Source organism: Chiroxiphia lanceolata, chromosome 26, assembly GCF_009829145.1.
Source record: "Chiroxiphia lanceolata isolate bChiLan1 chromosome 26, bChiLan1.pri, whole genome shotgun sequence".
NCBI classification, from domain to species: Eukaryota; Metazoa; Chordata; class Aves; order Passeriformes; family Pipridae; genus Chiroxiphia; species Chiroxiphia lanceolata.
The window spans coordinates 1,792,648-1,819,078 of NC_045662.1; the positions used below are offsets into that span (position 1 = coordinate 1,792,648).

General features: G+C 57.5%; 2 protein-coding genes across 6 annotated transcripts in view; both read right to left on the reverse strand.

Annotated features, from left to right (window-relative positions):
• Window positions 1-120: 120 nt before the first annotated feature.
• On the reverse strand, window positions 121-13,518 carry ITGA2B (integrin subunit alpha 2b). Its single transcript, XM_032711034.1, has 31 exons — window positions 13,424-13,518; window positions 9,422-9,700; window positions 9,218-9,348; window positions 9,041-9,138; window positions 8,782-8,947; window positions 8,652-8,701; window positions 7,774-7,819; window positions 7,471-7,596; window positions 7,340-7,387; window positions 6,869-6,912; window positions 6,706-6,765; window positions 6,469-6,521; window positions 6,124-6,332; window positions 5,799-5,981; window positions 5,655-5,700; window positions 5,473-5,577; window positions 5,155-5,210; window positions 4,913-5,064; window positions 4,584-4,697; window positions 3,778-3,848; window positions 3,544-3,691; window positions 2,508-2,600; window positions 2,344-2,423; window positions 2,158-2,238; window positions 1,981-2,083; window positions 1,747-1,899; window positions 1,554-1,664; window positions 1,118-1,231; window positions 806-913; window positions 608-730; window positions 121-321 (listed from the first exon to the last, which is right to left on the reverse strand). Exons 1-31 carry the CDS (start codon window positions 13,516-13,518, stop codon window positions 232-234), a joined length of 3,336 nt encoding a protein of 1,111 aa, XP_032566925.1. The 3' UTR covers window positions 121-231.
• GPATCH8 (G-patch domain containing 8) overlaps window positions 12,722-26,431 on the reverse strand; it is a 54,453-nt gene continuing 40,743 nt past the window's right edge. For all 5 annotated transcript variants that reach the window (XM_032711092.1, XM_032711093.1, XM_032711095.1 and 2 more), the window contains 2 exons: window positions 18,128-18,258; window positions 12,722-17,740 (listed from right to left, as the gene is read on the reverse strand). In XM_032711092.1, coding sequence (XP_032566983.1) covers window positions 13,921-17,740; window positions 18,128-18,258 — 3,951 coding nt within the window. In that variant the 3' untranslated portion in view covers window positions 12,722-13,920. The remainder of the gene's footprint in view (window positions 17,741-18,127; window positions 18,259-26,431) is intronic.

Genomic DNA, 26,431 nt, shown 5'->3' on the forward strand with positions numbered 1-26,431 from the left:
CCCCCCCCCTTGCCTCTGTGCACCCCTGTGTGTTCCCTGTCCCCTCCCCAAACCCCCCCAGTGCAGGTCCTGGGGGGCACCCCCATGTCACCCACGGGCAGCACCCGAGTGCCAGGCAGGGATTTATTGTCTGGAGGGGAGCAGAGGGGGGCTGGGGTCCCACGGGTACTCAGGGGAGTGGGGGACAAGGGGGTTGGGGGGAGGGGCACAGGGGGGCCACGGGGGACCCCACTAGCCCTGGGCACCCCCGGGCTCCTGGGCCTGGCTGGGATCCTGTGTGTCCCCCTCGGTGGGTGGCCGTGTCCTCTTGAAGAAACCCATCTGGAAGGGGACAGAGTGACAGCCAGGCCCTGTGGGACCCCATGGCACTGATCCCAGGGACCTCACAGCATCACCCCCCAGGGATCCCTGTGACACCACCCCCATGGCCCCCATGGCACCACCCCCAGAACCCCACAGCATCACCCCCCAGCTGCCCCCCACCCTGTCCCACAGCCCCCACCCACAGGTCTGTGTCCCCCATTTCATGGTCCCTCCAGTGCCAGTGAGGCCCCACCACCATGGTGGGTGTCCCCGGTGTCCCCAGTGTCCCCCTACACCCACTCACCTTCCACATGAAGAGGCTGAGGAGGGTGAGGAGCAGGAGCCCGGCCAGGACCCCCAGCACCACCCCCCACACCGGCACGGCCCCCTTGACCCCGGGGCTGACACGAACCACCTGGGTGACAGCCTGCGGAGGGACGGCTGGGTGACACTGCTGCCACCACAACCTGTCCCCGTGTCCCCGTGTCCCCAACAGCTCTACCGTGGCGTTGCCGGCGGGCAGGACGCGGGGTTGGACCCGGTAGGGCATGGCCGAGGTGCTGAACCACGCCTGGGACTGGATGAGGAACTGGGACAGGAGGTGCTCCCGCTGGGGACACACGTGGGGACAGACGTGGGGACACACGAGGACACATTGGGGACACGGCATCAGGGGTGCTGGCAGCCACTGGGACACCCATGACGCCTCTCATGTCATCCCCAGTGCTGCTCTCTGCAGGAGGGGACATGGAAGGGACGCCCGAGGGCCACAGTGCCACCCTGTGCCCTCGCTGTCCCCAGGAGGGAACAGTACCTGCTGCAGGGTGTCCATCCAGAGCAGGGCGTGGACACTGACCAGTGCCCGCTGGTCCTTGCCCAGGCTGGGCACGTGGCAGGTGATGTCCACGCACGTGGCATTGTCACAGTCCTGAGGGACACGGCAGGCGTTGGGGACCCCCACCCCGGGGGACACCCCCAGCCCTGCACCCCTTGTGGGCTGCAGGTCCCCGGGGTTATCATGGGGCGGGGTCCTCCACCCAGCTCCACATCCATAACGGGATGCAGGTCCCTGGGTGCACCCACTCACCGCAGGGATGGGGTCCCCCACCCTGGAGGCACCTCCAGCCCCCTCCCCATAATGGGTGCAGGTCCCCAGGGTCACCCACTCAGCACAGACAGGGTCCCTCACCCTGGCACCCCTCAGGCCCCACCCGTCGCGGGGTGCAGGTGCCCCGGGGTCACCCTCTCACCACGGGGACAGGCTCCCCCAGCCCCACCCCCGGGGGCTCCTCCGCCTCCCGGCGCTCCCGCTGGCGGGTGCCGTTCCCGGGCGCTGCTCCCGTGGGACGGGCGACCTCCAGCTGGAAGGAGACAAAGGGGTCACACCCACCCCCTTAACACCCACCAGCGCCCGCGGGCGGGCACTGGCCCCTCAGCCACTACCTGGGCGGGGTTGAGGTCGGGGTGGTGGGTGCAGTTCATGCCCCCCTCGGTGCCCAGCTCCAGCAGGTAGAGAAGGATGCGGCCGCCCAGCCGATGGGGGACAGCGAGGCGCAGGGTGACCCCGCTGACGGTGCTGGGACCCTTGTTGTGGAGCTGCGGGAGGACAGGGGGGTGACACCAGGGAGGGGACAGAGGGGACAGCCCCCCGGGCACGCGGGGGGGGCAGTGCCCTACCTCATAAACGTGCTCCACCTTGATGCCGTGGTCCTCGAGCCGCCGGCTGCCCTCCACCCCCTGCCAGCTCGTGGGCAGCACCGTCGTGTCTGGCAGGGAGTTGCTGGTGGGAGAGGGGGGGTCAGTGTCCCCCTTTGTGTCTCCCCCCGCGTGTCCCTGTGCCCCCCAGACCCTCACCCTCGCAGCTCCATCTCTGCCTGAGCCTCCACGGGCACTGTCACTGTCACCGACGCGTTTGTGGAGCTGGGGCTGTTCTTGCTGCGGGGGGAGGGACAGACACCGAGTTTGGGGACACGCTGAGGACACCGATCCCGAGTGCCAGTGTCCCGACAGTGGGAGGGGACAGGGGGATGGCAGTGTCACCTCTGCAGCTGGAGCTGGAAGGTGATGGCATCCCCCATGTCCTCCAGCCCAGACACGCTCAGCTCCATGTCCACGGTGATCTGGGGGGTAGGAGGGAGGTCGGTGACCACCCCAATGCCAGAGAGGGTGATGGGCACAGCAGAGAGACCCCCCCATCCCCTTACCTGGGCCCCTGCTTTCATGGGGTTGCCCAGCTCACAGAGCACCACGTGGGTCCCGTTCTCCTTCTTGGGGTTGCAGCTCAGCTTCTCCTGCCCCTGTGGGTGGGGGACACAGGGAGGGGACACGTCATGGACCCCTCTGTGCACCCTCCACCCCGGGGACCTGCATGGGCCGAGGGCAGGGCGTGAGGCCCCCACCCTGGACACCCCTCACCACTGGGCAACCCCATGGAGGGTGGCAGCCACCAAGGGCAGGACATGAGCCCCCCACCCCAGACACTGCCAAGGGCAAGGTGTGAGCCCCCCACTCTAGGTCCTCTCTGACATCCCCCACCTCTGGGCACCCCCGGGGAGGGTGATGCCCACAAAGTGCAGGACATGAGCCCCCTATCCCCAGATCCCTGGGCACCCATGAACACTGGGCACCCACATGGAGGATTATGACAAACAAGGACAGTGTGAGCCCCCAGATCTGGGTCACCCCCCCATGCTGGGCACCCCCTGACACCCATCACCACTTGGCACCCCCGTGGATGGTGATGGCCACCAAGGGCAAGGTGTGAGCCCCCCACCCCAGACACCATCAAGGACACGGCGTGAGCCCCTCACCCTGCACACCCCCCAGCACCCATCACCGCTGGGCACCCCCATAGAGTGTGACACCCACCAAGGGCAGGGCATGGTCTGCCCACCCTGCACACCCCCCAAAACCCTCTGGTCACCCATGGAGAGTGTTGGTCACCAAGGACATGGTTTGAGATCCCCACCCTGGACATCCCCAACACCCTTCACCACTGGGCTCTCCCATGGAGGGTGACAGCCACCAAGGGCAGAGTATGAGCCCCCCACCCCAGACACCAACAAGGACCCAATGAGAGACCCCCACCCTGCACACCCCACCACACCCATCACCACTGGGCACCCCCATGGAGGGTGACAGCCGTCAAGGGCATGGTGTGAACCCTCCACCTCACACACCACCATGGGCAGAGGGAGCCCCCCACCCCGGGCACCACTGTCCCCCCCCGTGGGCACCCACCGGGATGGTGCTCCGGGCTGCCTGGTAGTGGGTACCAGGGGGCAGCTGCACCCTCAGCTCGGCCTCGAAGGCGCCTTCTCCCGCGTTGGAGGCGTGGGCACGCAGGCGCAGCGCGGCCTCCGCCCCGATCAGCAGGCGCTGGCTGGGGCTGGGAGACACGGGGACACGGGGACAGGGCTCAGCACCCCACGGGGACACCGGCCACCCCCTTCACCCCCCGTCCCAGGTGCTCACGTGTCAGCGGCCAGGTGGAGGTCAGGGATGCAGAGATTGTCCTCGCCACAGTCCTCCAGGATGATGTGGGTCTGGGAGGGGGACAGGGAGGGGACAGGGGGACCCCCGTCCAAGGTGCAGTGTGGGAGGGGGAGTCACTGGGGACAGCAGGGGATATGAGGGGGGAGTTCCTGGGGAGGGATTGGACTAGTGGAGGAGGCAGAGGGGACATCCCAGGGGGGAAGATTTGGGACAGTGTGGGGTAGAGAGGGGTCATTCCCAGGAGTGATTGAGGATGGTGGAGGGGTGAGAGGTGACACCCTCGGGGAGGAAGAGCAGAGGGGACATCCAGGGGACTGACTCAGGAGAGGGGAGAATACTGTGGGACACCCCAAGGAGGGAGCAGGGACAGCAGGGGGACATGCCGGGGAGAGATTGGGGATGGCAAAGGGGACAGAGGGGACATCCTCGGGGATATGACTGGGGCGAATGGGGGACAGAGGTGACATCCCAGGAGGGACTGGGGACAGTAGGGTGAGCACAGAGGGTTGGGCAGGAGGGACAGTGGCAGGGCACAGTGGGGGGGCACATTCCAGGGGGGACAGGGGACAATGTGAGGGGTAGGAGGCACATCCCAGCATGAAACGGGGACAGCGAGGGGGCGGGGCAAAGTCCCGGGGAGGGGCTGGGGACACTGGGACAGGCCAGGGACCCCGGGGCTGAGCACACCCAGGCTGGGGATACCCACGTGTGCCTGGCCCAACCATGGGGATGAGCCCACTCCGTGTCACCACAGCCATGTCCCCCCACAGCTGCGTCCCCCCTACCTGTGCCTGCACCAGGGTGTTCCCATAGAGCACCAGCCCCGGGGCCTCCTGGGGCAGTGCCAGGGCCACGCTGAGGGCCACCGGGCTCAGCTTGTCCTTGAACTCGGCCTCGTCCTGGGGACACCATGGGTAGAGCGCTCTGGAGGGCACCGCGAGCCCACTCCACCCCAGGACCCCCACCCACCACCGTCCCCATCCCTGTCACCCACCCTCCTGGGACACCGTTGTCCCCAAGCCCTGTCCCAATTCCTGTCCCCATCCCGGCTGAAGATGCCACATCCCCATCCCTGTTCCCCACCCTCCTTGGACTGTGTCCCCCCGCCCCGTACCCGCAGGTAGGCGGTGAGGTTGCGGCACTGGGGGCGTGTCCCCGGTGTCACCACCAGCTCCTCGCGCCAGGACGACTGGTGTCCCTGCAGCAGCAGGACCCTCCGGGACAGCCGGGGCTTCAGCCGGTCCAGCTGCAGCTCAGCCTCCAGGTCTGGCAGGGCACAGGGCGGGGTGGCACTGGTGACACCCCCGGGACACGCCAGCGGTGCCCGTGTCCCCCCCGGGTGGCGCTGGCACTCACGGATGGCCGAGGGGATGTGCTGGCCCGTCACGCTGACACAGAACACCACGTGGAAGCTGCGGGGGAACAGAACCCGGGGGTGCTCAGGGACCTGTCCCGTCCCCACGGCAGTGTCCCCACTGTCCCCACAGCAGTGTCCCCATGGCATTGTCCCCACAGCGGTGTCCCCATAGTGGTGTCCCCGTGGCATTGTTCCCATGTCAGTGTCCCCATTGTCCCCACAGCTGTGTCACCACAGTGGTGTCCCCACAGCGCTGTTCCCATGGCAGTGTCCCCTCATCAGTGTCCCCACACCGGCGTCCCCGGCACACGCCTCACCAGCTGACACGGATACCGGAGTCGGGCAGGACACAGTCCAGGATCTCGGGGTTCAGCCCATCGGGGACGCTCAGCTGGGTGTGGGCCACCACCACGGGCTGTCCCCTGGGGAACGCGGACATTGCTGAGGTGCCAGGGGACCCGGCAGGGACTCCCGGACCACTGCAGGGACGGGCACTCACCGGTACACGGCCACCTTGGCCGCCCCGTAAGCCCCGACCAGCAGATCTGCGGGGACAAGCAGAGTGTCGGTGCCGGGGTGGTGACACCGGGGTGGCAGGGCGATGGTAGGGCGGTGACAGGGTGGTGGCACCCCGGGGCCGTACCCGGGTAGCCGTTGCCGTCCAGGTCGGTGCCCCCTCTCAGGGCGAAGCCGAAGGCGGCGGGGCCGGGGAAGGGGCTGTCGAGGCGCTGGGTGGGCACCGGTTCCAGCCCCTCGCTCTGCCCGCGGAAGATGAAGACCTGCCCTCTGCCATCGTCACTCCCCTGCGGGGCACCCACGGCCACGTCTGGGGACACGGGGGACGTGAGCGCCCACCCAGCGCCACCCACCCAGCACCACCCACCCAGGCGCTCCCGCCTCAGTTTCCCCAAGGTGGGGCACAGGGGGGTCCCCTGGTACAGCCCCCTCGCCACCGCCCGCGCTGTTACCGCCGAAGCCGTCCTTGTCCAGGTCCCCCAGGCTGGCGATGGCGGCGGCGAAGCGGCCGTAGGGGTGGGTGCCCGTCAGGGTCTGGGGGGGCCGGGGGAGGAGCTGGTGCCCCCCGCCCAGGTAGAGGTAGAGCCGCCCCAGTTCGCTGCGCTGCCCGTCGGGGCGCCGGGCCATGTACAGGGGGGCACCCACCAGCAGGTCATCCCGCCTGTGCCCGGCGAGGGGTCAGGGTGAGGGTACTCAGGTTTGGGGGCTGGGGGCACCCAGGGGTGTGCCAGGCGCGGGGCGGCACCTCTGGGTGTCCCCGGGGGGACTGAGGGGGGGGACACAGTCCCGGCTCTCACCCGTCCCCATTGACGTCGGCCACGGCCACCGTGTGCCCGAAGTACGATGCCACCTGGAAAGGGTCCCGGTGGGGGTGGCATCAGGGGAGTGCCAAAGACACCATGGGGTGCACTGGGTGATGGGCAGGGGGGATCGGGGAGCAGCTGGGGGCTGGAGGGGCTGGGGGGCTATGGGGAGGAGTGCAGGGGTGCCATGGAGCCCCGGGGGGTGCTGAGGGTGGCACAGGGTGGAGGTACCTGCTCGCTGTCGATGCCCCGCAGCCGGCGCAGGGTGTTCCCCGCAGTGAAGATCTCCACCTGCCCAGGACAGCGTCAGACCCCAGCCCGGGGGGGGGCGACACAGTGGTGACCCCTCCAGGTGGCACCGGGCACGGGGCACCGGGCACCCCCCAGCACTCACCTCACCCCTCGTGTCTCTCTTGTTGGGGACCCCCACCACGTACTCTGTTGGGGATGAGAGCCATGAATGACCCCCCCGGGGCATCGGGGGGGCATGGGGATGGCACTGGGATGGGCACAGGGATATCCCCAGGACTGGGGTGGGTACGGGGATAACCCCGGCACTGGTGTGGACACAGGGATAACCCTGGCAATGGTATGGGCTCAAGGATAACCCTGGCACTGGGGTGGGCTCAAGGATAACCCTGGCACTGGGGTAGGCACAGGCATATCCCCAGCACAGGGATGGGCAGAGGGATACTCCTGGCAGGGTATGATGGGTGTCGAGGTACAGAGACAGGACAAAGGGTGTGACCTGGCACAACCTCTGTCCAGCATCCCTGGGAGGGGAGGTCTCCCCGGGGTGTCCCGGGCCCATCACCCCCTCTCCCCCCGCAGGTGGCCCTGCCGCCCACGCCCCTCCCAGCCCTACCTTTGGTTCTGGGGTCGCCATCGAACTCGCCCACAGCCACCGAGTACCCTGCAGGGAGAGGAGCACCAGTGAGCCCGGGGAGCCCCGGCAGGAGCCGGCTGTGGGGCGGGGTCCCCGTGCCCGCTGCTCACCCCGGTACCCGTCCTCGTATTCCAGGGACACGGGCACCGTGGGGCGCCCCGGGGTCCCCAGCCAGAGCAGGGACGTGCCGTGGAAGCGGCTGAGGATGGTGTTCACCTCCACGGAGTACAGGAGCCCTGCGGGACACGGGGATGGGCGAACACCAGCGCTGAGGGGGCACCCGCTGCCACACGCCCTGGGTTGTCAGTGCCACTGCGGGTGGCACTGAGGGGGTGGCCCATGGGTGCCCTCCTCCCGCCGTGCCCACCCGAAGGGGGCACTCCGGGAGCACCAGCCCGGCAGGAAGGACTCACCCGTGAAGTAATACCCGCCGGGGGCACCCAGCACCAGCGTGCCGTCCTGCGGGAGGAGCTGGCCTCAGCACCGCCCTGGGGCACCCCCACCCTGGCATCCCGCCCAAACATCCCTTATCCTGGTGTCCTTCACCCCCGCGCTCCCACCTCAGCATTCTTTATCCTGGTATCCCCACCCGGGCAACACCTCAAGGATCCTCACCCAAGTACCCCCCACCCCAGCACCTTCCATGCTGGCACCCCCCCCCCGAGTATCTCCCACTTCAGCATCGCCCACCCCAAAATCTTCCACGCCATCATCCCTTTTCCTGGCATCCGTGACCTTGGCATTCCCACCTTGGTATCCTCCTCAAGCATCCCCATCCAAGTATTCCCCACTCCAGCATTCCTCAAGCATCACTCCCAAGCATCCTCACCCAAGTATCTCCCATCCTGGCATCCCCTCCATCCTGGCATCCTCCACCAGAGCATCCATGACCCTGGCATCCCCACCCAGGCTTCCCGCACCCCAATATTTCCCACTCCAGCATCCTCCACCCCGAAGCCCCCACCCAAGTATCCCATATCCTGGCATCCCCCCATTCAAGCATCCTGCACCCCAGCACCTCCACCCAAACCTCCCCACACCCTCTTCCTCCCTCCTGGCACCCCCACCCCAGCATGCCCCACCCTCTCACCCCCATCCTGAGGCCCCTTCCTCTGGAATTCCCGCTCCAGCATCCCCCACCCTGACACCCCCACTCAGGTACCATTCCGGCCACACCCTCTGCATTCCTGGCAGCATCTCCACGGGAATCTCGGGGGGCACGCCGGGTGCGCTGCTCCCTGAGTCCCCCCGAACCCCTACGAGCCCCCCGAGCCCCCCGAACCCCCCTCACCGGGGTGACGGCGGCGCTGAAGCCGATCTCGCAGTAGCGCTTGTCGTGCTCTGCGGGCACAGGGCAGGGTCAGACCGACACGGGGTGGGGGGCACTCCCCGTTCCTCCCCGAGCCCCTTATCCCCCTCACCGTAGTTGCTCTGGCGGTAGGTGTTGGCCATCGACTGGTCCCGGCAGGGCGAGTACCAGACCACGCGCCGCAGCCCCGGGGTCGCCACGAAGCAGGTGCCCGTCGGGGTCCGGAACGCCTCGTCTGGCCCGTCCACCGCGTTCCAGTGCTGCAGCGGGGCGCAGGCCTGGGCAGGGGCACGGGGATGGCACAGGGTGGGTGCCCACCCCGCCGTCACCACCCACGGGTGCCCAAACCACCCCCCGCCGGCTGCACCCACCACCAGTTTGCCGTCCCAGCCGGTGACGGACGCGCCCAGCCACTGGTGCGACTTGTAGGTGTGGAATTCCAAGGTGCCCTGGGTCTCGGTCTCGTCCCCTGGGGGAGCGGGAGAGGGGGATTTTGCGGCTCCGGCACACGCCCTGTGCCCACCCAGCACCGCACGGCGCCCACGTACCCGCGGTGTCGATGGGGAGGGGGCGGCAGGGGGTCTCGTCGGGGGGCCAGGAGCAGAGGAAGACGGCGCCGGGCTGAGCCACGCCGGGCTGGGAGGTGTTGGCACGGGGGGCCCCCACGGCCACGCTGGGCCTGGGGGGCAGAGCGGGTGTCATCTGGGGGGGCGGGTGCTGTGCCCGACCCCCGCCCCGCGGTGTGTCCCTACCTGCCCTCTGTCATGAGGAAATCCAGGGCGAAGCCGAAATAGCTGCCGGGGGGTCCCGTGTACTCGGTGGGGGGTTCCTGGAGAAGCCCCAGGGTGGGGGGCAGGCGCAGCCCCCCGAGGAGCAGCAGCACCCGTAGCAGCCTCATGGCCACCCCGAAATGTGGCCACAGCCCCGGCACGTCCCGGGGCGGTCCCGGCTTATCTCGGAGGACGCAGTCGGGGCCGGGGACAGCAGTGATGGGGGGCGCAGGAAGGGCCCCCCCGAACGCGCATCCGCTCCTGCGGGAACAGAGGGATGTGGGGGGGACGCGCTGGGTCGGATGTGGCCGGAGCAGGGTGGGTGGGGGGCAGGAGGTGGCAGTGCCACCGGGGGACACTGGGAGGGCTGGGGGGACAGGGGGGCAGCACAGCACCCACTACCAGCCTCCCACCGGGGCCGAATCCAGCCCGCCCTGGGGTGCCTGTCTCGGGGGGTTATTTCGGGGTGCAGGCAGCCCTGGCCAGCGGAAACGCGGCGGGGAGGGGGGTGGACAGCAGGGCACGGGGCCCCTGCATCGTCCCCGGTGTCCCCTCCGCGGCCGGATGGAGCAGACAGCACTGGCCCCACCAGCACTGGGCACTGCCCATAAACTGTCTCCCCCCCTTCCCCAGGGTAGGGACACCCCAAAACCCTCCCAAGGGGTCGAGCAGCACAGGGAAATGGCTCTGGGAAGGGGATGGGTGCCAGGTGGGGGCACAGCCCACAGCCAAGAGAACAAGGGGGGTTCCTGTTCCCCATGGAGGAGCTGGTGCCCCTCAGCCAAGCCAGGTCTGGGGTAGCTGTGGGGGCTCAGCCCCGCCTGGACAGTGGCTGAGCCCCTGAACCCACCAGCACAATTAATTTAAACTCAATTAATTAAGGACCCTCAGGGTGCCTCGGGGCTCCAAGGGCTCCTCATGCTCACCCAGAGCCCACGGCAGGGAGAGGCCCCGGAGCATCTCCCTGTGATCCAGCCCCACCTGTGAAACTTCCTTTCCATCTCTGAAGCTCCAGGTGGGAAGCAGGACGGAGGGGTCAGGGGGTACTGGAGGGCACAGGGAGGCCACCACAGTGCCCAAATGGCACCTTGGCTCCTGAGAGGGGACACAGCCCCAGAGGCCGGACTACTCCAGCCCTTCGGAGCAGCTGCAGTTGGAAAACAGCTGGAGCAGAGCTCCGAGGGGTGGGAAGGGTTTAACTGAGCCCGGCTCAGCTCTGTGCCCCGGCAGAGCAGGACACTGGGCTCAGGGGCAGCTGCTCCTCCTCGGGTGGTCTCATTCCTCGCTGGCAGCAGCATCCAAACCCAGCTGGAGCCCACACCAGGCTCCTTCAAGGCCACTGTGATTCCTTCTCCCGTTGAATTACTTATTTCCCTGTTCCTTGTAGCTCTTCTGCACCATCACTCATCAGCCTCCCCGGCCCAGGGCCACCCAGAGGACAGACAGGCAATGGCAGGTGGCACCCTGTGCCCCCACCCTGGCAGTGTTCAGTGGGGTTTGGATTTTTTTCCTTTAACCAAACCAGGACCTTATTTAGGAAAGGAGAGGTGGGTGATCCTCCTCCTGAGCTCTCACGGCTTCTGACACTCGCCCGGGCTGGATCAGCAGCACAGCCTGGGGCAGAGGGACCCCAGGGATAAAACTCCCAAAATCCCATGGCATGACCTGGGCAACCCCAAGCTCCTCGACCACGGTGGGGACAGTCCTGAGGAGCAGCTGAGGGAGCTGGGGGGGCTCAGCCTGGAGAAAAGGAGGCTCAAGGGGGACCTTCTGGCTCTCTGCAACTCCCTGACAGGAAAAGGGAGTCGGGCTCTGCTCCCAGGGAACAAGGGACAAGAAGAGAGGAAACGAGCTCAAGCGAGATTTAGGTTGGATATTAGGGAAAATTTCTTCCCCAAAATGTTTGTCCAGCCCTGGCACAGCTGCCCAGGGCAGAGGTGGAGTCCCCATCCCTGGAGGGATTTAAAAGCCGTGTGGATGTGGCACTTGGGGACATGGTCAGTGGTGGCCTTGGCAGTGCTGGGGGATGGTTGGACTCCATGACCTCAGGGGGCTTTTCCAATCTGAACAATTCCATGACTGCAGGACAAGGCTGCAGCCCAGGTCAGGAACTGCTGAAGAAGGAGATGGAAAAAAGGGATATGAAGTCTGACAGACCCCCAACACCACAAGGAGCTGCTGGGAGTGTGGAGAAGCAACACCATCCTCAGGGGCAGGAGCTGCTACCTTCCCCACCTTGGCTTCTGGCCGCTGTCAGATGACACAGGAATGGACATTTTCTCTATCTTACAAGCAAAATATTCCCATTAAAATATGACCCAAGCATCCCCTACCATAATTTAAGGAGAAAGTCACCTGATGCAGCAGCTCCATGCCATCACACACCACCACATTTTTTTTTCCACAAATCATTGGTTTATTAGAAAGGTTTTTTTCCCTCATTTTACAGCATATATATATATTTATATATATATCTTATGTGACAAAGTTAAATACAGTCTGTTTATGCTCGTTAAGTAATGACAGGTTAATTATTTTTAGCGCTATCCTGGAAGTCCAAAAACAACCCCAGGATGGGGTCGGGCCCTACAAAGCTCAGCTCTGACAGTAACACTGAATTGTTGGGTATTTACAGGAAATTGAGTCCCTTTTTGTGACCCCTGTGTCACTCTGACCTGCTCCAATTTCTCGTTTACACAGTGAGGAAGTTCGGGGGGTTTGATCCTTTGACTCCACACTCCAGGAGGGGACAGGGAAGAGGATGGAGAAGGGGACAGGGGTGCCACTGCATCCCCTCGGTGCCTGCTCTGAAATCCCACCCTACAGAGCCTCCCTGAGGTGCCCCAACCACCGTGACACGAGGGGACCTGCACCTGCAGTACCCCTGTCAGCAAACCATCCCCTGGGATGGGACAGGGAAGCTCCCACAGGGAAGAACTGGGAAACCCCTCATGGAATAAGTCAGGCAGCCCCAGCTCAGTGTGACCCTGTGTGTGGGATGGGAACGGTCCCAAGGCTCTCCTGCACCAGGAGCCTGTGCACATCACTACTTCAAACAGGGGGAAGGGAAAAGGAAAGAGGGGGAAAAAAAAAAGGATATCTGTACTCTGGGAGACACTCTGAATTCCTGCTGCTCCCCACGCTGCTCCAGTGCCCATTCCTATGGCAGGGAGGAGAGCAGCACCTGCTGGAGTCACCCCTGTCCCCACCCCCTCACTGTGCCCAAGTCTCACCTGTTCGTTTTTTTTTTCTTCTGCAAAATTCTAAATGAAGATTTTTTTATTTTTTTTTACATTTTATAGTACATAAAAACTTCAAAAATACATGAGCTTGATAAAATATACATGCTTAGTTCGTTCTGCATCTAGCTGAAACTATAAATTGAACCTTTACAAGTGTCTTGGGTCACCTACAGCAAACATATTTACACAGAAGCCACCAGAACAAGTACCACTAAGAACTGGCTGTAAAAAATATTATTGCGATATACTACAAATGTAACCTTTGATAGGAGCTACAAAAAGCAGCATCTTTGTTTACAGAGTTCAGTGCAATTCTTTACATTAAAAAAAAAATAATCCTATAAATTAATAAGGAAACAACCATCAGTGTTACAGAGGAAAGAACACGCTTCGCACCCCCGGCTGCGCTCCTCGTCCTCTGTATTGCTTCAATTCCTAACAGGATTTTCCTTCTCTCTCCCATCCCAGTGCCTTTTTCCCAACACCACAGAAGATGGAAGTCAGAGTGATTTCTTTTTTTCCCCCCCCTTCCAGGAGAAGAGTGGTCAAAGCCCAGACTGGAATTCCCAACCCCAACGAGCAGCTCTCTCCAGTCCGGGATATGCAGGCGCGGTCCTGGCACAGGAGAACACGGATGCAGGATGGAGAAGGATGGGAGCTCCGGGCACACACACAGCTCCTTCTCCTCTTTACAGTAAGATCTTACTTCCACCTTTGCTGCTCACACCAAGAAAAAACCCACATGTGCAGTGACAGGAGCCAAGAAGCCTCCTGTAAGGCCTGAAAACTGAGGCCTCCTCGCCGGGATCCGCAGTCGACAGCTCCCGAATGTTCCATCGCCAATTACACACCGGGTTCAATCATGCTGACTATTTTAATTAGATGACCTCATTAAAAGGATTTTGAGAGACCTATTAGTGTGGATGAGACCTCATTTATTATATACAAGGCGGCAGAAGGAAGATGACCAAGTGTAAGAACCCGGGGGGGGAAAAAAAAAGCCTTTCCAAGTGTCTCGCTGGTCTGCAGGTGAAATGGTTCTTGGAACGGTGCCGCTGCGTGCACGAAGTGTGGGAGCGAGACATCCCTGGGAGTGGATATGGACAACGCTGCCGCCCAGCCCTTGAGCCTCCGGCTTCTTCGGCTGCTCAAGAGTGACAGGAAATGCTCAGGCCTCACCCGCCCGCTGGATCAGCTCCAACCCCTTCCCAAAACTCCGAGGTTCCTTCGTTCTGTCCTTCATGTGCCGTGGCTGGGTGGGTGCTGCAAGTCCTGTCCTGAGAAAATGGGGTGCAGCAGGGGGTGGAGGTGCAAGGCCGTGGCGGCGGCGGCGGCCGCGGGCCTCGGGGCCAGGAGGGTCGGGTAGAGAGCGTGCGGGACCGGGTGGAACGTGAAGGGGCCCGGGTGGATGGCTGAGGCCGGAATGATGTGGATGGGGTGGCTGGCCAGGAAGGTGGCGGGGTGCCCTGGAATAATCGAGTGGGTCAGGTGGGATAAGGAGATGGGCGTCAGGTGGGGCTGGGGGATGTGGTGGACCTGAGCGAGGGGCTGCGGGTGGGGGTGCGGGTGGATGCCGATGGCGGCGGCGGCGGCGGCGGCGTGGTGCTGCAGGATGGCGTGCTGCACCGTGGTGATGGACGTGGCCGAGGCCGCCGCCGGCTGCTGGATGTGGATGGGCTGGAGCGCGGGCGCTGCCGGCGCCAGGGCCGCCGAGGCGGGGAAGGCCTTGACCTGCTTGGCCAGGAGCTGCTGCTGGATGTGCTGCTGGGCCGCCTGCTGCAGCTTGCTGTACTTCTCCATCTCCTCGGGGGTGAAGGTGATGGGCTGGCTCTCCAGCGGGGCCAGAGAGGAATCTTCTGCCCCTTCCCGATCCCCTTCCATGCTGGGCTCGCCGCTCTGAGGCACATAGCCAGGAAAGTGCTCGACGTCTGGAACTAAGGGCATCATACTGGTTTCCACTGGGACCGGCTGGCTGCCCCCATCCATAGGTTCCAGCCCATCACCATCGTTCGGATCCGAGAGGAAGTTGTGTGACATGACCAGATCTCCGGAGCCAAAGCACTCGGGGAGCGACGGCGCTTCCAGGGGAATCGACGGCATCTCCACGGTAGGTTCGTCGCGTTTCGGCTCGTCCAGAGGTTTGTCCTGAATGACCATCACTACATCTTCAAGGAGAGACTGCCCGGCCAGCTGACCCTCCTCCATGCCTTGGGAACCGTCCTCAGCATCCGACAGCTCTTGCTCCTCACCCCTCTCCAAGCCAGACTCCTCGTATCGTTTGGAGTTCGGTTTCCGCACCGTCGGCAGCTTCCCGATTAACGGGAGAACCGGTTTGTTGCCCAAGGAAGGAGGAAGTTTCGGGCCAAAGTAGCCCTGGGGAGGATCTTTGAGCTTTATGCCCACCTTGTTTGCCCCCGCCAGCACCTCATCAGCCACACAGGGCTTCTTCTCAACCTTCCTGGACTGAATCTTTTCCAAGAGCAGCTTTGCAGTGACAGAGTTTCTCTCCTCAGGACTGCAGTCCCCTTCCGAGGCCCGCCCCGTGCCAGAGCTGCTGCTGTTCTGGGAGAGAGAGCCAGATCCTTTCAGATCCTCTCCTTTGCCCTCCTCTTTCTTCAGCAGCGATCCTTCACCTCGGCCTGTCCGGAAATAGTGCGGGGATTGGGAGCGATAGATCTTGGACCTGATGAAGTCCCTCCTGCCAGACCTTCTCTCCTCGGGGCTCTCGTGGCCCCGTGAGCCCTTTCGAGACAGGGACCTCTGCGAGTGGCTCCGGGTGCTGCGGCTCCGGTCCCGGCTGTAGCTGCGGCTCCGCTTCCAGCTCCGACCCGTCACACTCCGGCTCCTCCTCTTGCTCCGACTGCGGCTGCAGCTGCTGCTGCGAGTCCTGCCCCGGCTCCTCGATCTTGACCTGCCCCGAGGGTGGGTTCGGCTCCTGCTCCGGCTCCTGGACCTGCTCCTGCTCGAGCTGTAGTCATCCTCCGACGAGGAGTATTTGCGCCGCTTCGAGCGGTGGTTCGAGCTGTTGTAGTCGGAGTCATCCTCCGAGTCCTGGGAGCGTTTGGAGTGGCAGCGGGAGCGGTCGCTGTAGTCGCTGTAGCTGTCGTCGGAGTAGCTCCTGCGGCGGCTGTACCGGCTGTGCTCCGAGGAGGCGTCGGAGCTGCTGGAGTAGGACCTGTGGGAGGAGTGCCCGCGGCCCGAGTGGGAGCGGCTGCGGGAGTGCTCGCTGCCGGAGTCGTAGTCGTCGCTGTACTGGGACGGGGATTTCTGCCGGCAGTGCTTCCCGTGGGAGCCCTCGTCGCTGTCGTAGTCGCCGCTGCTCTGCCGGCTCCGGCGGCCGGGCCGGCCCTGGGACGCAGCCGGGCAGCGCCTCCGCGCAGCGGGGACCTGCTGCAGCTCAGCCTTGTGTTTCTTGCTGCCGTGCTCTTGGCAGGAGTTACCCCCGTCCTCTTTTTTACCGCTGCTTCCCTCCTCGGCAGACAGGGATTTCCTCTGGGACTCCTGGGAGCACCGCTTTTTCTTCTGGAAGTGGCTGCAGTCTTCTGACAGTTCGGGTTTCAGCACCCGGTCCGACTCTGTCGAAAGGGAAGATTTGCCTTTTTTGTGCCTGTGCCTTTTCCGTTTCTTGGGTTTCTCTTCCCCCAGCTCAGCTTTCCGGCCCTTCTCCTCAGCTTCCTCCTTGTGTCTGCGTTTGTGTCTGCTGGACTTTTTGTGCTTCTTTTTCTTTTTGTGTTTATGGGACCTCCCCGATTTACTCTTCCCCGTTATGCTCTTACTGCTGTCCTCCCCCTCCCCCTTACCGACGCTGCCCGGGCCGGACTCCTGCTTGCTCTGGGATTTGTTCTCTGTTTTCACAGCAGAACTGTTGCCTACACTTTCACCCTCCTTGGCTTTGCTCGCCTCACCAGACTCTGTGCTCTGAGTGTTGTCTTTACAAAGTCCCCCTGGATCCTTGGATTTCTCTGCCCCTTTCCCTTTGGCATCTTTGTTGCGGGAGAGCTTGAAGTCGAAGTACAGGGGGTTACAGCTGTAGGACACAGAGGGCTCAGCTTTGGTGAATATGAGCAGCTCTGAAGGCCACTGCAGTGTTGTGCTCTCATCTTTACTCAAAACTGGGAAAAAAGGTCCTGTCGGGTGCTTTGGTCCCTCAGAGCCATCTCTGCAGCCCAAGGCAGGTGGAGCAGCTTCTTTAGCAGTGTCTGGCTCGGGGGGTTTGCTCTCTGGAAGGTGTTTGCTCTCCTCTGTACTTTCATTCTCCTGGATGTCTTTTGGTTCTGTTTTGCCCTGCTGGGATGTGGTTTCAGTAGTACTCTGCTCCTTCTGCTGCGCCGTGCTCTCAGTGGCTTTCTCCGTGTGCTTCCCGGGTTTGGGTTTGGGGGAAGTCCCCTTTTTCACTTCATTTGTGTTTTTTTTGTTCACATTTTCAGCTTCCATTTGTTCAGTTGACTTCATGAAAAGCAGGAATTGAAAATTGGGCTTCACTTTACAGTGGGCTGGGGGGATGTAGTGGTAGTACTCTGGTTCCACAGCCGTTGGTCCATCTTCTCTCCTCATCTTCTTCAGTTTTGATAAGGTGCTGGCCAGGGACCCGCCGTCCTTGTCGTGCTGGTCATCGTCCTCCTTGCCGTCAGAATTGTTGGTGCCTTCTCCCTCCCCGGACTTTTGCAGGCTGCCAGCCTCTGAAGACCCCTTCTCATCCCCTTTTGCCCCATCTGAAGAGCTGGACTCTTCCACATGGTCCTTGAAAACAGAAGCGATGGTCTCCAGCTTCACCGGGGTCTTCTTCGCGAAGGAAAAGGACACCCCGATCTTCTGCAGCGGAGTCCCCAGAGAGCTCTTGATGCCAAAGCTGATGGCTTGCGCTGCCTGGGAGGGCGCCTGGCTTGGCATCACACCCTGTCCAGTGTTCAGGAAGCCTCTGTCCATAGTCATCTCTGCAGCCTGGCCAGAACTCGTCTGGACGAAGGAGCCGCTGTTGGCCGCAGAATCATCGTCGTCTCCACCTTCCTCATCCACGGCCACAGTGGTGGTTCTGAACATGGGCCCACTTCCAGGAGCACTGTGGGAACAGGGGAGAGAGAGAAAACAGCTCACTGGTGTCCATGTACCTCTGGAATGGGATTCATGCCTTAGCTGAGACAGTCCTACACAGTTCAAGTGCTCTTGTACCCACACACACGCAAAAAATAACATTATACAGCCACCTGGAGTTTTTAATAATATTAATTAACTGAAGAAAATATATGGATGGATAAAGCACTTTGAGGATGTTCTGGATTATCAGTTTAGTGAATTCATTCCTACCAAAACTACAGCATGAGCCTAAATGTTAGTGTGAAGCTTCACCTTCAGAATCTGCATAAGATTCTGGAGCAGGAGTGCCAGCACAGCACAGGGCTGCAGCCCACCCCGAGCTCCAAGGGTGCTTGGGACCACCCAAACTCACCACTCAGGCTGCCTCCTCTGCTCAGCCAGCTCGTGCAGGCGCCGGAGGGCCTTCTCCTGCTTCCTCTCATCCTTCCGTGACCTCGAAGAGACATTGCGAGCAAATTCCCTTTGCTTGAGATCTTTCAACCTCTGAGGCAAAAGAAAGCAGGGACAGATCAGATCAAAGCTGTTTGCATCTCGTTGCTGTAGCACTGGAAATTACGGTGTCAAACCCCTCCCCAGGGACATTTATTGAGCCAGGATGGAGCAAGAGCATCTTAGCTCAACAAACCCAACGGAGCACAGTGCCATCCTCCCAGCAGCTAAAGGAAAACACAACCACTGATCACTTTTGGCTATGACTTCACATCTGTGTACATCCCTTTCCAAACAACGTTACTGGTTATCTTTAGCACGGACAACAAAGCTGACTTCGAAGCAACAAGCAAGTTCTGGAAGGAAAAGGGGGAAAAAAAGGAGGATTTTTTATTTGCTGCTCTTGCAGGGTGCTTGACAAACAGTGCATGACACGAGCCTGAGGAGCACGGGCCAAAGGACAGGAGGGTTTAGCTGGTGCCAGAGTTACCTAGGAATGACATCTGACAAAAGCAATGTACCAATTACATTGGAGAAGGAGCCAAAAACCCCATGCAAATGATTCCGTAAGCAAATCAAGGATACAACATACACCACAACCAGTTACTTGCTTTCCTGACAGTAGTTCTGAGATGCTCTCTCAAGAAACAAACTACTCTAAATGCAGGAGGGTCTCTTGGGGTTGAGTACTTTGGGGGGCAGAAGCACTGAGTTCCCCAGAAATCTTATCATGAGGGAATAAACACACTGCCAAGGAATTTCAAACACCCTGACATCACTGAGGAAGTCTAGGTAGCCAATTTTAATAGAACATAAACAGCCAAGACTTCAGAACATTTTGGAAAGTCCTTGTCTTGGAGCACTAGGAAAAGAGGCTGCTGGTTTTCCTTGGAATATATGTGGATATTCACAACACTTTTTTAGGGTGCTCTACAGAAGTTGAAGTAACAGAAAGCAGCAAAGACAGACCTCTACCATCCTGAAGGGACTCACTGTTCTTTTTTAGTGCACAATTCAAAACCCTTTCAAAAGGCCCAATTCCAGAATGCATCCTGTACTCAGCTTTTGAAAGAAGTTTCATGTTTTTCAGGCATTTCATGCAGGGCCTGAGAGATGATGGGACTCGGAGCAGGAGTCACTGTGGAACAATTCTCGTACAGGATGTACATAGCACTGGTGAATTCTAAATACTTCTGGCTGGCTGACTGTGCCTCTTTCCTGGAGCAGAGTCAGCCTGCCACACACAGGAACAGTGGATCTGGAAACCAACCCAAAGCTCAAATTAGAGGAATTAAGCTGGCCCAATGTAAAGAGAACATTGCTTTGTGAAAAAAGGGAAAACTGGACGAGACAGAGGATTCTCTTACCTAATTGTATTTACTAAATGTGGTTGAGGGGCTACCAAAATCAGAGGGGAAGACACACAAAGAAGATACAGCTACAGACACCAGTAGAAAGAAACTCACTCTTGTGATCTGGGCTCCAAAATTAGAAGGGTTTGCTTTCAATACATCAGCTGAAAACGTCACATCACAAAGAAAAAAAGAAAGTAAAAATATAACAAGAGTGGAAGAGAGGAAAAAAATAAAAAAATACAAGCAAGCATTACTAGAGAGCTGTGGGTGTGTGGTGCCAGCTACTCTACAGAGCAGGAGAGGAGCCAGCAGAGCTACAGGACCAGGATGGGGGTCTGGAGAGGGGGGACACAGACACGGACACGCACGGACACAGCAATGATCCCACCTGGAACAGCAGAGCTACTTTCACCAGGACAAGTAAAGGGCTCAAGGGTTTTGTGGTGTATGTTAAACGTTGAAGAGTAAATTTTTTTTCCAAGAGGGAGGAAAAAAAAAAACAACAACCAACTAGATGGGACTAAAGCAACGCCATCGGCTTTTTCAGGCTGATTTCGAAAGCGTGTCCGAAATGCTCCGGGAAGTTACAGCCACCAACAGCTGACAAAACTATTTAATGGGGGCTGGTGCCAAGTCTCGAGATCACTCACCCATTTGGAAAAAAATATGACCCAGCTATTTACACCAGACATGAACTGTGACCTTTTCCTTTCAAGAGGAAGGTGTGATGGTGCACCCAGAACCCTCCCCAGCCCCTGATCACCTCCAGGGACACAAAGTGGGCTCAGAGTTGTTGGGAATAATGCAGCTGCCCCCGAGCTCTCCTGCCTTCACTACATGGCAATTTGAATGCAAACAGAATTAAATACCCTTTTTTAAATGCTGACCTTTACGTGTCTTTGCAGCCCCAGCCTCCCACTCTCAGCACTTAGAAATTAGAGGTGTGAAGCAAATGAACCACCCCAAAGCACTGTAACCCCACAATATCCACCACAGCAACCTCCAGCTGCACCCAAACCTGTGCCCTTCAGGGTGACAAACCACCGACTGTGGTGTTGAGGCTGCTGAGAATCTGTTACTCCTCAAACTGGGGAAAAGTTGGTCTGGCTTTACACAGGACTAAGAGATCTCAAGGCTGAGTTTCTTTTTGTCACACAGGAGCCAGAAGGAAGAAGGGTCTTGCTGGGGGAAATACAGGGTAGAAAAGCTCCACAAATGCACCATGCCAGCTCCTTGGGAATGTAAAATATGGAATGTAACATTGTTCAGTTTATTTGACTGCCCTAAAACAAGGCACCTATCATTGGAAATGACTCCTTGAGTTTGCAAGAGACCTGCCTGGACTGCATTATCTTCCATAAATGCACTCTGGGGTAGGGAAAAGGGGGACAACATGAGCCCAGATTGCTCATCCGTAAAAACAACTCAGGAATGGAACTCTGAAAATAGCCAGAACTTCTCCTGACAGGGGAGAAGCAATTCCAGGCCTGAAGTACAATTTTCCAGCATGAAGGGAGCACATGGAGCACTGAAATGCTTCTCATACACTTCAGGCCTCAGCCTTCCCAGAAAGTCATCTGAACTAAACAGAGACTTAAGCCAGGCTTACATTAAAGAAATTTCCACCTAATCCCAAGGCAAGTGTTCATTATTCCAATCCTCCAAAACCTCTAAATTCCTTTTTGGATTGCACCATGTGTTTGGGTGTGAGGGAGGCTGGACAGCCACAGAACTGCCCCTTCCCCCAGCACAGCAGAGAAATTTCAACAAGGATTTAACACAGCCACTCCATCATCCTTGGGCAGCTTCTCCCCTCCAAAAGGAGCCCTGGGAAACCACCTTCTTAGGGTGAATCCTGCCTTTTTAAAGTCTTCTCATAGTGCTGAGCAAGACTATGATTTTTTCAACAGGATTAGAGCCACCAACCTGTATTAAATCAAACACAAGCTTCATGCTGCTATGAGATTTCAAAATTAGGAGGCATTTTTTGCTCCACAGGCAGTGTGTTTTCTGAGGAAGCAGTAACGTATTTTCAAGCTGTCGGATGATAACGACAATCAAGGCAAGGAATATTACTCTGCTGGTTTATTGCTTCAGCTGTCAGAAGGGCCACACCAGTGAGTGAGTGACCAGCACATTAGGACACAAATCACCAGCACTTATATGAAGTTACTCCAGATTTCCACACTCTGGAAGCAGCACTTCACTACCTCCAGCCTTCCTGTGTTTTATTAATAGCTGCCACCCCCCTCAGCTTTGTAACAAAGAAGAGTATTTTAAGTTTTCAGCCTTGTTTCTAACAAAATCATCATCTCTACATTTCCCCAGGAGTGCAAATGGAGCTCCTGAAGAGCAGGTTTGTTATCAAATCTGCAGCTACGTCCGGACTCCAGCACAAAGAGGCCACAGTGATGGATTATCTCCCGATCCCTGCGTGGCTCAGGAGGGGCCAAATTGGCAAAATCCACCATCACCTTACAATTCCCTGCAAATCAGCTTAAACCAGCTGCCCTGCAGCATCTCTGAAAAGCTCCAGAGCCCAGCACAGGCACAGCAAAGGGGGGGGGGGGCAGGGAGCAGGAACAATTCTAACAGGAAACCCACAGAATCATCACAGAATGTCCTGAGCTGGAAGGGATCATCGAGTCCAACTCCTGGCCCTGTACAGGACACCCTAAAATCACACTCTGTGCCTAAGAGCATTGTCCAAACACTCCCTGAAAGGCTTGGGGCCATGAAACAACTCAGCACACCCCAGATTTTGCTGGTGAGGTGGTCCCAGGTGAGACCTCCCCAGTACCCAGCTGGGGTGTGGAGCTTTATAGGTTCAGAACCAGCAGTAAATGGATCTTCTCAGTTGAGGTGACAGAGCCCTGCAGTACCACTGAACTGAGGCCCTATGGGAGACATTCCTGGGCTAAAACTGCAGAGCAGAAGGAGATCATGTTATTCTCACAATACAAAAGCCTTCTGACAGACCTGAAGATCTGAGACTTTCATGCCAAACCTCAAACTGAGGGGATGGTCAGACCTGATCCACGGACAGGATTTGAGGCAGGACTCCTGTGGCATCAGAGCCAACTCCTCCCCTGCTACTGTTCTCAAGTCTGCAAATCTCCATTAAACAAAATAATAATAACAGTAGTAATAATAATAATAATAATAATAATAATAATAATAATCATGTACTTCTCATTCCATGCCAGTAGATGTCTGGCTTTCTGAAGTTTTGATGTATGCTTGATTCTTTGCCACAACAGCTTCTGGGAGTTAACAACACCATTAGCTAAACACAAGCTCCAAGGATGGTAACCTTTATTGTTTTATCCAAGTGAGAACACAAGCCTGGCTTATCTTTGGTATTTGGTAATCAACATTCTTTGCATGCTCATTAATGAAGTGAAAAGGAGCAGAGAGGAAATGGCCTGCAAATGCTGTTTTATTGCATCTTAATTTCCTCTCTGACATCACATTTTCCACTTAGGAAAAAATATGATAATGTGACAGAGATGGCCCAGTGACCCCAGCTCTGCCCTGCAGGAGGTTGACAACCCTTGGAATCACACTGGAATCACACTCCAGGTCTGGTATGCTGAGGGCTGGTTTTACTGAACATTCTCCATGTCCAAGTGCTCCTCTCCAAATGTGTCTGTCATCAGCAAACGAGCAGCTGAACAACCAGAACTGGGTTAAGAAAAATATCGCAGGATGGTTTGGGTTGGAATGGACCTTAAAGCTCATCCAGTCCCATCCCCTGCCATGGGCAGGGACACCTTCCTCCAGCCCAGGTTGCTCCAAGCCCTGTCCAACCTGGCCTTGGACACTTCCAGGGATTCAGGGGCAGCCACAGCTTCTCTGGGCAACCTGTGCCAGGGCCTCCCCACCCTCAGAGGGAATAATTTCTTCCTAACATCTATCTAATCTAAACCTACTCCCTCCCAGCTTAAATCCATTTCCCCTTGGCCTGTCACTCCAGGCCCTTGTCCAAAGTCCCTCTCCAGCTCTTTTGCAGCCCCTTAAAAGTCAATTGGTGGGATTTTTTGAGGATAAAGCATTTCTGAGGTAGAAGAATCTCCCATGTAACACCAAGTACCTCAGAGATTCTCTCCTCAGCCTTCTCTCCATTTAAGCTGTGCTTGGAGGCCCAAGTTTTTGGAAAGCACAAGTCCAAGTCTCCCCAAACCAGGAGACTCGGGCTCCGGATTTAAGAGTCTTCATCAACCCCAGCAGTGACTGTGTTGGTAATTCTATTGTGCTTTAACAGATCCCTCCCTCTCAGCATTAGAAGCAAAGATGCAGATAATTAGGGCACAAAGAGAGCTGCAGATCTGTAGTTTCAGTTCTTAGCTCCACCCTGTTTCCCAAAGAACTTCTTTATGGAAATACATTCCCTTTGTCCTTTAACAGGGAGAATCTATGCAGAATTAATCATCTACACATCCAAAACAACACACATTTCAGAGGGGGAAAAAGCTGCATAAAAGCCTTCATTTCAGTCCTGGTTATATTCTCCCAGGGAACCTGGCACAGGTTCACACAGGAACACGTTTGTTTTTCACAGGGGAATGTTTTGATTCTGCTGGGTCAGTGACTCAGTAAACAGCTGAACCCCTCAGCAGGGGCACGGGCAGGAAAGGAGTGCCTGGGTGTGAGATTCTGTAAGTTCTTGGCTTGTTAAAAAACCCTCACAGTAAAGGCTGACTGGAAATGGTTCAGAACTGACACCTCAGGTAATTCCAACTGTAACACCTTCTGCAGGCTGCTCCAAGTGCTGGGCCCTGCACATCCAGGTTTACTGGACAGGAATACACACACTGGGTACAGCCCCAGGTAAGGGCACCACCCTCATCTTCACACAAACCTAACGTGGAGTTTCTATCTTGATGTCAAAACCCCAAACTGAATTAAGGGCCCACTTGGATGTAATGCCCTAAGGTCACATTCCCACTGAGCCCAGAGTGCTCCAGGACTGTGGGATCTCCCAAGGATCAGGATAGAAAAGCAGGACAAAAATCACAGAATCAAAGATTGTTTTGGGTTGGAAAAGACCTTAAAGCCCATCTAGTCCCACCCTCTGCCATGGGCAGGGACACCTTCCCTGTCCTCTCCAACCTGGCTTTGGACACTTCCAGGGATATACACTGGGCCCATATTCACCACCCAAGCTCCTCTCTAGCTGCAGAAGTTTTCTTCCAACATTTTCCACCTTTTTTCTGTACACTTTTATTAATTATTACTCTGTTGACAACTGTGACTGGACACCATCCGAGGCAGGACCCTTCATAACCTACCAGGCCTTTAGATCAAGATCTTACAGCTAAAAAAACCACCATTAAAGACATCAGCAGCTTTCCAGGGTACAAGAAGTTAAGAGATCCATGGTTAAAGACTTTTCCAGTTGCTCACTGAAGGATCTGTGAGGGAACTGAGCTTATTGTCCCTCCTGCAGTGCCATCTGCACCCACTCCAGTTGCTTTTAGTCCTCTGACTTCCCCCAAGAGGGACCAGAGGGTGACCAGAAGGTTACAGGTCTTTAAAACAGCTGCACTTCTCATCTCAACTATCAACCTAATTAAAAAAAAAGCTAGGGAACAACACTGCACACCTCCAGCAGGATGGATTAAAATGCGGCAACTGAAACAGGTTTGTGAGAATAAATGGAAGGTTGTTTTCCCAGGTAAGGAAATTCTGCCTTTTGGATAGAAACTTAGTGTTGAGGTTGGTTCAGATGGAGCCAAATGCTCTAAAAAAACAGGATAGCCAGGAAATGATAGAATAAACCTCCCCTTTAATTGTTTGGTGTTGGCACAATTTTGGTGGGTCCAAAATTTATCCGGTTGGGATCAATACACTTACCTATCATCCCTGTTTGGCAATAATCCTGAGTTCCTTCCTGGAATACAAGACAGTGTCTTTATAACTGGGGAGCAGAAAGGGATCTGAGGGTGGAACATCTATTTACAGGGACAGCCTGTGGCTCGCTGCACCACAGAGGGATAAGCAAACACTTCAACGTCAGGGGATGTGGAACTAAAAATACTTAAAAGCAAAAATGATCCTGGGGAAATCAAGCCAAGAAAAAGGGAAAAACGAGCTCTGTTGCCTCAAAAATTACCACTGAGAAGACAAAATACTGCAGATAACATTATACCAAGCCAGGTTGCTGTAACTATCTAAGATACTGTAGCAGCTCATCTTTCCAAGAAAGCCAACTGAGTGGCCTACTTTGAAGAAAACTTTCTGGTTTTCCTCAAAAACTTTGTGCTCCCCTTTCTGTAACCTTGCCTTCTTGTCCAAAAAGGCAAAATGTGAAACATCAACATGCAACATATAAAAAGTACAGCTTTTTTTTTTTTTAATTAAAGTACCTTAAAATTTAGACTGGACACAGCAGTGAGATGATGTTACTTATGCAAATTCACCCTCATTATGTCTCTGGAGTTTCAAGTTCACTCCCTGAACACAGACCCAACAGGGTCACACACATTTCAGCCTGACACAAAGCTGGACAAGCAATTTTTTCCCTAAGCAAAGCATGATTGCTTCTTTGTCTAAATCCCTCTGTAACTGGAAATTAATGCTGGGTGATGCAGCCATAGTTTGGAGGTTCATTTGCTCCAAAGCCTGCCTGAAGTGACTGCAATGGATGGAATTATCCAAGAACATAATTCCTTTCAAAATAATCAGCAACCCCTAAATTCTTCCTGCTGATGAGATGTCCCCACCCTGTGTGTCTATAAGACATTTTTCTCTCAGGTCACTCCTGCTGATCACTCCTTTTATACCAACAAGGGGTGGTTGCTTCCACAGGTTTGTTTCTTCCTTCACAGCATCTCCAGGTGCTAGAACAGCTCTGGGCCTTGCCAGGCTCA

Bases quoted from the DNA above. Each gene is read 5' to 3' on its own strand.
- ITGA2B (XM_032711034.1), bottom strand. From the start codon at position 13,518: ATGGAACATTCGGGAGCTGTCGACTGCGGATCCCGGCGAGGAGGCCTC. The intron at 5,211-5,472 runs GTGAGGCGTGTG...GTTCCCCCGCAG, and splicing joins TCCGGTATCCGTGTCAGCTG to CTTCCACGTGGTGTTCTGTG. The intron at 2,239-2,343 runs GTGACACTGCCA...CTCCCCCCGCAG, and splicing joins TTCCAGCTCCAGCTGCAGAG to CAAGAACAGCCCCAGCTCCA.